The following is an 8,523-nucleotide window of genomic DNA, read 5'->3' as shown; positions in this document are numbered from 1 at the left end:
TCTAATTCTTCACTCCAAGGGCTGGGCTGTGGGTGGGAAACTGGGATTTTTGGGCCACTGGATTTTCCCCCAACGTGTCCCCCCCCCACCTTTTCCCTCTATTTTCCCTTCTTCCTAGATTCCCTCAGACCTGTAACCAGCTTTCTCTCTATTTCTCTCTTTTTTTCTTTCCTCTCTTTTAAACCATGCATTATAACTTTGGAAACCAAAGCTGCCCTAGGTCCTTCTATCCGGGTTGGGAAATGAGGGGAGGAGCCTTTGTTCACATCCACCCTGTCCCCTGGCGGGGCGGGGCCGGGGGGGGGGTTGGAGAAAGACTGCCGCAGGGACGAGGTTCGGGGAGAGGTGCTGTTGGCTTTGGGGGAAGGAGCAGGGAACCTTGACCTCAGACCGTTTGGCGGGAAGGGACTTGGCCACAGGATGGGTGTCCTGCTGGGGAGTGAAAGGACAGCTGTCAGTCCCGAGGGAACTTGAGGGGCGGGGCAGTAGGACACAGCGGTACGAAGGGAGGAGAAAGTTGGACCAGAAACCGGAGAGGCGGGACGCCGGGGCACCGACGTGGACTGGGCCGGCAGCCGGCGGCCGCTGCCTACAGGCGGCGGGCGCCCCAGCCCTCGGCCCGCGCCAGCCTCCCGCCGGCTCCGCCCCCTCCCCCTCCCCCGTCTCGGCGCCCCTCCCTCCCCGCGGCCGGCTCTACTTCCCGCGGCCGCCACGTGACGCTCCGCCCTTCTCCGAGATCACATGATTTTTTGCCGGCACTGCCCTGGCGGTGTTCCTCCGCGCCGACGTAGTCCCTGCCTTTCGGACCTCCTCTCGGCCCCTACTGCCACTTCTTGGAACCTAAGCGTTGTGTGCGCTTCCCCGGACAGGTGTTTCGTCTCTGCCCTCCTTTCCTTCCGGAGACCCAGCTCTCCCGTTTGGGCACTACTTTGTTTTGGTGTCAGCGGCCGCCTTCGGCGTACCAGCGCGTTTCGTGAATAGCTAGGCTCATAATTACCTCTGCCTCCCCCATCCCCCCTCCTCTCATCTCGTTTCCGAAAAGAACTTCGGGAGAACCAAGCCTCCCGTTATAATTAGCAGCTCCTAACCCTATGGGTCGCTAGGTCGCTGGGAGAAGGTCGGAGTGTGGGTTTTCAGTTATTTTCGAGCATAGCACAAGCCAACCACCTTCGCTACGTCGCTTGCGTAGTCCACAAGTTGGTTCCAAAGCGACTACGCAGGCGGCGTGAAGGGGGCCGTCCGTAGGCGGTGCTACGCTGGCGGCGTCCGGGCCGCTGCGCTAGTGGCGTAACCTAGCAGGCGGGGCGGCCCCGCACGGTCGGGGGCGGGGTTGGTGAATAGGGAAGTGGCGCAAGTCTCGGGATCGCTCCGCTGAGTCCGCCCGCGCGTCGCCGCCGTCGCCGCCGCCCCCCGTCCCGGCCCCCCCCCCCGGGTTCCCGCAGCCCAGCCCGGTCCAGCCCGGTTCCCGGGAGGATGAAGTTCGTGTATAAAGAGGAGCATCCGTTCGAGAAACGCCGCTCTGAGGGCGAGAAGATCCGAAAGAAATACCCGGACCGGGTTCCGGTGAGGACCGTAGCCAGGGCCGAGGGCGCGGGGCGCTGGCTCTGACGCCACAGCCCGGGGTTGGGGTCCGGCCGCTCAGCGCGGGCATCGGGCTGCCGGGCGGTAGCTGGGTTGGGAGCGGGCCCGAAGCTGCTGTGACCCGCGGTTGAACGGAGTGGGGCAGCGGACGAGCTAGGGGTGAGGGGACGTGGCTGGCAGGGAGAGACGCGGGGAGCGGTGTGGTAGGCTGCAGGGAGGTTGACAGCCTGAGCTGCACATGGCCATCCCCCCTCAGGTAGCTGGGTTCTTGGGATGGACGCTCTAGTCCGCCCAGACGAGTCATCCCTGCCTGGTTAAGAGAGTTGTTTATTAGGACGCCCTGCTGGGCTATCGTGGATGTTTAGGTGAGTCCGACGCAGTGGGGTCACGATCTCGACTCGAGGCTGCTCCGCGTGTTCCGAGACAAAGAGAGACGAGTCGGGTGGGCTTGGGTGCTTAGAATTTTGTTACTTGAGTTCCTGACAGGTGTAACTGTGCGGCTGTCCCCTCAGTGTTTCCTAATTTTCATCTTCTCTTTATCAGGTGATAGTAGAAAAGGCTCCCAAAGCTCGGATAGGAGACCTGGACAAAAAGAAATACCTGGTGCCTTCTGATCTCACAGGTGCGGTCCTGCCCCGAGGTCCGGGTTTGCTTTCCTGCGGGTGGGAGTGCAGTCTGCGGGAAGAGGCTCCGCACGGTGACTGTTGTTTGAGGCCATTTGGGACCTCTGGGACTTTGTCATACCTTCTCTCTTTGGCAGTTGGTCAGTTCTACTTCTTGATCCGGAAGCGAATTCATCTCCGAGCTGAGGATGCCTTGTTTTTCTTTGTCAACAATGTCATTCCACCCACCAGTGCCACAATGGGTCAGCTATACCAGGTATGGCGGCGGGAGGGGTCGAGACTTTGGAGAGGCGCGGGAAGAGCTTGAGGGGAAAAGAGTTTCAGGTCAGCAGTTCTTAGAGGAGCACCTTGTTTATCTCTCAGTTTTATCTTTGACTTCAAGATTTTGGGGTAGTTCCGGGTTGAAGGTTTGGACAAGTAGGAGTAGAGAGGAGGGAGAAAACAGTGTGCCCTAGCTGTGGTTCTGATCCTCCCTCTTCTCCAGTCCCCCTCCCCCAGGGCATCAGAGAACAGTTGAGATCTTTTTGCCCAGGACTGCTGCTAGGGCTAATAGGCTTGGCTGCTCAGTCCTGGAGCAAGTGAGGGAGTGGGTCAGGGCCCGAGGGTTTGGGGGCTCTTCAGAGGAAGGGGCTTGTGAAGAAAGGGTCTAGGAAGTGGGTGGTTCAGGTAGCTACAGCCCAGTCAGCCTTTTCTGCCTCCACCCCAGGAGCACCACGAAGAAGACTTCTTTCTGTACATCGCCTACAGTGATGAAAGTGTCTACGGTCTGCGAAGCTGCTGCCCCTGAGGTGGGGGGTCTCATTCTACAAAGAGGTGGCCCCCCTTCCCTGACCTACTCCTCCTCTGGGCTCAACCACCACCTCCCTTCTTCAGGACCTGCACTTCCTAATGTTTGAGGCTCTCCTCCAGCCCTTCTTAGGCGGAGGGCTCCGGGGGAGGTGGCCTCTCCGACCTCTCCTCTCTTCCCTTTCTCTTACCAGCTTTCCCACTCTGCTTTAGACTTCTCGGTTGTCAATCTCTGTCACCCCCACCCAGTGATTGTTTTGGTTTCTGTTCCCTTTCTAACTGCCCAAGGGGCTCAGAACCCCAACATTCCCTTCCTTTCGCTACCTTCCTTTTTGGGGGTAGATGGAAGGGACTGAAATTGTGGGGGGGAAGGTAGGAGGCACATCAATAAAGAGGAAACCACCAAGCTGAACTGGATTTTGCTTTGTGTTGCTTCCCGCCCCCTTTTCCTTTTTTAGTTGTCCTTTGGTGGGGAGAGTGGAGGTTGGAGGGAGAGTAATTTGGTTTATTCTGTTGATGTTGAGTTTTTCCTTGAGGGGGGAAAAAAGCGTTTTTGTTGCGATGGAATACTCCGAGTGTCATTTCGTCAAACTTAAAGTTTTATAGACGTGTCTGATGGGTCCCCATGTGAAAAAATACATGGTTTGGTTTTTTTACCTTGGGTTCCTGGGGAGAAAGTTTGAAAATACCTGCTTCAGAGAAATGCATCCAAGTTTGTTACAGCCCTTGGATTAAGGAAGAGGTTATCGTGCGTGGGAACTGGTCAGAGGACTCTGTCCTCAGTTGCATCTCACTTGACCAGACTTCGCGCGGGTGGGTGGAACTCGAAGGAGGGAGAAGACGGGGAGGAGGGAGCCATTATCATCCGGAGAACTTCATCACCCAGCAACCACTTCTTCGTCTGGCCGGAAGTGGGGCGGTCCCCCGGGGGGGAGAAAAGCCGCAGAATGAGGCAGTATGGTGGCCGAGAGTTCTAATCCCTTCTTTTCCTTCTTTCTTAGTCCCGCCCAGCCTACATTTCCCAGGAACCTGCGCGCGCTCTTCCGCTCTACCCTCTGCTCCCAATCTCCCCGCCACTCCCCGGGGGAGGGGAGCGGTTTAGTGCGCCTGCGCCCTTCCTTGGCTTGCTGGGAACTGAAGTTCCGGAGGCCTATGCGGTCCCCTTTCCGCGGTCGCCGGACGGACTACAAGTCCCTTGATGCATTGCGCGTCGGCGCCCGCGAAGGGAGGGGGGAGGGAGGAGGAGGGAGGGAGGAGTGAGGAGAGGAGGAGGAGGGAGCAGGCGGCCGGCGGCGCGGGGGGAGGGGGCCCGGTCCGGGAGTGCGGGAGGCAGGGGTAGAGGGAGGTGGCGGCAGCGGCTAGCGGACTGGAGTCATAACCGGGCCGAGGCAGACACCTCTGTGGAGCGAGGCAGTAGGAGCACCGAGCACCGGAGGCGGCACCGGGATCCCCCGGCTCAGGGGAGGGGGGCGCCGGACCGGGAGGAGGGGAGGGGGCGATGCTGGAAGCCATGGCGGAGCCCAGTCCCGAAGGTGAGCTCTCGACCGGCACGGAGCGCTGAGCCGGTGGGGGGCGGGCGAGCAATCAATTGGCAAACTTGGAGGTCGAGCCCCGGAGCCCAGCGGGGGAGCGCGGGGAGGGGGTCGGGGGCCTGCCCCCGGAGGTAGGAGAGCGACGAGTTGAGGGATCTTTGGTGAAAGAGGAGTGGAAGACTGGGCTGGGGGTAGTTGGAGATCAGACGTCGTGAATGTGTGTGTGGGGGGGGGGGGGGGGAGTGGGAGCTGGAGCCCCGGAGCTCGGGGGGTTAGGGGCCGAAAGGGCCTCCAGCACGTTGGGGCCCTGAGGCTGGGAGGCTGGGGGAGTCTGGAAGCCGGAGAGTTGTTGAGGAGGGAGGATGTAGGAGAGGACTGAGTGAGGAGCCCGGTAGTTCGCCGGGGTGGGGGAGTTTGTGGCGGTGGAGCTCCGGGTAGTTGCCGCCGGAGATGGCCCGGTGATTGTTGGAGGGGTGGGCAGATAGTTGTGGGGAGAAGAGGGGGTCTGGGTATTGTCTGCGGTGGAGAGACCTGTACAAGGCGGGCAGTTGTGGGGAGAGAGCGCTGGGAAGCGAGGCGAGCCGGGTAGTTGTAGGGGCGGTGGGGCGGGGTGTGGGGGGGGTGAGGCCGGCGAGGGCTGGGGCCGGGGGGTGGCGGAGGGTGAGGGGGGTAGCGGCGGCAGCAGCGGGGATTGCCGTAGAGGGAGAGAGTAGCCGGTGGCGGGGGGGCTAGAGTTTAGGGGTCCGCAGCCTAGTCACTTGGTGGGGAGTACGGGGGGGGGGGGGGGGGGGCCGGGGGGGGGGGGACTGGGGCCGGGGCCCCGGGGGGGGGGGGGGGGGGGGGGGGGCGGGTGGGGCCGCGTCCGGGTTAGCGCTCTCTGGTCCGTCCCGGCCGCGGAGTGGCGTTGGCTGTGTGTGCCCGTGTGTGTTCAGGGTGGGGGTGAGGGGCGCGCCGGGCCTCGTGCTCGAGTAGAAGGGGCCGGAGGGCGGGGAGCGGTTCGGCGTGGTCATCCTGGACCCGGGGGCCGGCGGGCTGCGAGCGCGGTCTCGGAGGGCCCCAGGCGGTAGATCGCGACCGGGGAGGAACTCGGGGCACTGGGCGCGTGTGAAGGACAGGGGCAGGCGGCCGCCCGAGCTCGGTCCGGGGAGCGGTATGGCGGGGTGGGGCGCCAAGAGATCGAGTAGACTGGAGTCTAGAGAAACCGTGAGTTGGGGGGGCGGGGCGCCAGGCCGCCGGTGGGGGGAAGGGGAGCGCTATAGCGAGGCTTGAGAGGGCGCCGCGCCCTGGCTCCGCCCCTCGCAGGGCGGAAGGGGGAGCAGGGGCGGGTCCCGCACAGCTGGGGACCTGCTGGCCTGGCTGGGGGACCTGAGGAAAGCCGGGGGGGGGGGGGGGGGGGGGGGGGTGTCGCTTGGGACCTCCGAGATTGAGAGGTGGGGCCTTGACTCAGCTTTTACTGCTTCCACAGATCCACCTCCGACCCTGAAGCCAGAAAGTCAGGTGAGCCTTCCCTTCTCTTTGCAGCCTGGGGTTACTGCCTGATGCCCTCACTCTGCCCTCTCTCCCTTGGCCTGCTCCCCTGGCCTTTTCTAGCTCCTTCACTGCGGGGACTGTGCCTTCGGGAATGCCCCTCCTAAATTCCTTGCGATACAGGTTTCCTTCCTTTCAGCCACCAGAGAAGCGCCGGAGAACCATTGAGGATTTCAACAAATTCTGCAGTTTCGTCTTGGCCTATGCCGGTTACATCCCCCCTAGCAAAGAGGTAAGGAGTGGAGAAGGACGACTAGCTTGGGGGAGGCGGTCCTAGACCTAGAAGGGTGGGGGGCAGAGGGGACTGCGCTACTTTACTGGAGAAGCCTATCAGATGGGACTGGCAAGAGCCTGGAGATTGGAAACTGGTGGGGGAACTAGTGCCTTGGGGTGGCTTGAACAGCAGTGAATGGCCTGGGGGTGTTCGTGGAAGATTCATCTCAGTGTATTTGAGGAAACAGATAAATCGGGTTTTGGTCTGGGGGGGATGGTGCTGTAAGGCAGGTAGGACTGGGGAAATGGCCAGAAGGTGAGGGCGGAGACAACAGGGAGGTTTTCAAGAGGAGATTCTCAGGGGAATTGCAGAGGGGCAGTTTTGAGTGTAGTGACTTTGGGTGGTCTGGGCAGGATATTTCGGGGTAGATCTTGTTCTTGGCTTTTAAGCTGAGCTCGTAGAGGGGCTGAGATGCCACCAGGTCTCCTACTGACCCTGGTCTCTCCCCTTTTTCAAGGAAAGTGACTGGCCAGCTTCTGGCTCCAGCTCTCCATTGCGCGGTGAGAGTGCGGCAGACAGTGACGGCTGGGACTCAGCCCCCTCAGACCTCCGAACCATCCAGACCTTTGTTAAGAAAGCAAAATCATCCAAGAGAAGGGCGGCTCAATCAGGTCCCACTCAACCAGGACCCCCGAGGTCCACTTTCTCTCGTCTGCAGGCCCCTGACAGCGCAACCCTGCTTGAGAAGATGAAGCTCAAGGACTCTCTCTTTGATCTAGATGGGCCCAAAATGGCATCTCCACTGTCCCCCACATCCCTGACACATGCCTCCCGGCCCCCTGCTGCTCTCACCCCAGTACCCCTTTCCCAGGGGGACCTCTCCCAACCTCCTCGAAAGAAGGACCGAAAGAACCGAAAGCTGGGGCCGGGAGGCGGGGCTGGCTTCGGCGTGCTTCGGAGGCCTCGGCCCGCTCCTGGGGATGGGGAAAAGAGGTCTCGAATTAAGAAAAGCAAGAAACGGAAGTTGAAAAAGGCAGATCGGGGGGACAGACTCCCACCTCCTGGGCCTCCCCGGGCCCCCCCCAGTGATACAGACTCTGAAGAGGAGGAGGAGGAAGAGGAAGAGGAGGAGGAGGATGACATGGCAGCAGTGGTAGGGGGTGAAGCCCCAGCCCCGGTGCTGCCAACACCCCCTGAGGCTCCTAGGCCCCCTGCCGCAGTGCATCCCGAAGGAGCCCCTCCCACTGACAGCGAGAGCAAGGAAGTGGGCAGCACTGAGACGAGCCAGGATGGAGATGCCAGCTCCAGTGAGGGCGAGATGCGGGTCATGGATGAAGACATCATGGTAGAATCAGGTGAGAGGTCTGCGGAGGCCCAGGGTAGGCTGGGAGGATGGGCTTGCGCTTGTGGACCCAAGAGCTCGGGCAGAACACCAACCAGACCTTCTTTCCCCAGGTGATGATTCATGGGACCTGATCACATGTTACTGCCGAAAGCCCTTTGCGGGGCGGCCCATGATTGAGTGCAGCCTGTGTGGGACCTGGATCCACCTCTCCTGTGCTAAGATCAAGAAGACCAATGTCCCCGACTTCTTTTACTGCCAGAAATGCAAGGAACTGCGGCCAGAGGCCCGGCGGGTAGGGGGGCCTCCCAAATCCGGAGAGCCCTGACACTGCCGTCTCCAGGCTGGGACTTCAAATGACAACATGACTTGGGAACTGAGCCTGAGGGTCCTGGGCCTTTCTCCAGAGCTTGGCTGTTGTCCCACTTCAAGGCAGGAATTCCCAAGGGAGGCTCGTTTGGAAATGAGTGTCTCACGTTCCAACCTTAACCTTTCCTTCCCACCTTGTGGACTTGAACATGGACCCATTACAGCTGGGGGTGGGAGGCTGTCTGGGTCCCTAGACACTTAATTTCTGTCCCTTAGACCTGCTGCCCCTCACTTTCTGGGCCAGGGTTGGAGCTGGGTTGGAATGGGACAGTTGTCTATAAAACTCTAGTGTAAATAGAGCACTCCCCTTCCTCCTCTTTTCTTGTATCTCCCCATTTATTCTACACCGGTTGTATTTTTAATTTTGGACTTCCCCTTTCGGGCAGGGCAGCTCAGAGGTGGAGTACCAACCAGGGTCTGGCCGAGGGAGGAAGGAAAACAGGTGACGATCCCGCTCGCTCACCTCGTGTTTTTAATAATAGCGGCCAGCTGTTTGTACAGACAGCCTGCGTGTTGTAAATAAAGCGGAGTGGGCTCTTTGTGTTTCTA

At 60.6% G+C, this 8,523-nt stretch overlaps 2 protein-coding genes across 2 annotated transcripts; both read left to right on the top strand.

The window, feature by feature from the left end:
• Window positions 1–1,369: 1,369 nt before the first annotated feature.
• GABARAP (GABA type A receptor-associated protein) lies at window positions 1,370–3,407 on the top strand. The gene is made up of 4 exons (XM_032840014.1): window positions 1,370–1,563; window positions 2,125–2,203; window positions 2,342–2,460; window positions 2,911–3,407. Exons 1-4 carry the CDS (start codon window positions 1,474–1,476, stop codon window positions 2,989–2,991), a joined length of 369 nt encoding a protein of 122 aa, XP_032695905.1. The 5' UTR covers window positions 1,370–1,473; the 3' UTR covers window positions 2,992–3,407.
• An 864-nt stretch (window positions 3,408–4,271) lies between these two features.
• PHF23 (PHD finger protein 23) lies at window positions 4,272–8,523 on the top strand. The gene is made up of 5 exons (XM_032840011.1): window positions 4,272–4,522; window positions 5,988–6,019; window positions 6,189–6,281; window positions 6,781–7,618; window positions 7,719–8,523. The coding sequence occupies exons 1-5, from the start codon at window positions 4,489–4,491 to the stop codon at window positions 7,931–7,933; spliced, it is 1,212 nt and encodes a 403-aa protein (XP_032695902.1). The 5' UTR covers window positions 4,272–4,488; the 3' UTR covers window positions 7,934–8,523.

The sequence above is a fragment of the Lontra canadensis genome, unplaced genomic scaffold, assembly GCF_010015895.1.
Source record: "Lontra canadensis isolate GAN:19392208 unplaced genomic scaffold, GSC_riverotter_1.0 scaffold110, whole genome shotgun sequence".
NCBI classification, from domain to species: domain Eukaryota; kingdom Metazoa; phylum Chordata; class Mammalia; order Carnivora; family Mustelidae; genus Lontra; species Lontra canadensis.
The sequence above is the reverse complement of the archived record's forward strand: the minus strand, read 5'-3'. Positions and strand labels throughout refer to the sequence as shown.

What these genes read in the sequence shown, in the direction of transcription:
- GABARAP (XM_032840014.1), top strand. Translation starts at nt 1,474, where the DNA reads ATGAAGTTCGTGTATAAAGAGGAGCATCCGTTCGAGAAACGCCGCTCT. An exon ending in AATACCCGGACCGGGTTCCG is followed by an intron (nt 1,564 to 2,124) that starts GTGAGGACCGTA and finishes TCTCTTTATCAG; the next exon opens with GTGATAGTAGAAAAGGCTCC. An exon ending in GGTGCCTTCTGATCTCACAG is followed by an intron (nt 2,204 to 2,341) that starts GTGCGGTCCTGC and finishes TCTCTTTGGCAG; the next exon opens with TTGGTCAGTTCTACTTCTTG.
- PHF23 (XM_032840011.1), top strand. Translation starts at nt 4,489, where the DNA reads ATGCTGGAAGCCATGGCGGAGCCCAGTCCCGAAG. An exon ending in CCCTGAAGCCAGAAAGTCAG is followed by an intron (nt 6,020 to 6,188) that starts GTGAGCCTTCCC and finishes CCTTCCTTTCAG; the next exon opens with CCACCAGAGAAGCGCCGGAG. An exon ending in AGACATCATGGTAGAATCAG is followed by an intron (nt 7,619 to 7,718) that starts GTGAGAGGTCTG and finishes TTCTTTCCCCAG; the next exon opens with GTGATGATTCATGGGACCTG.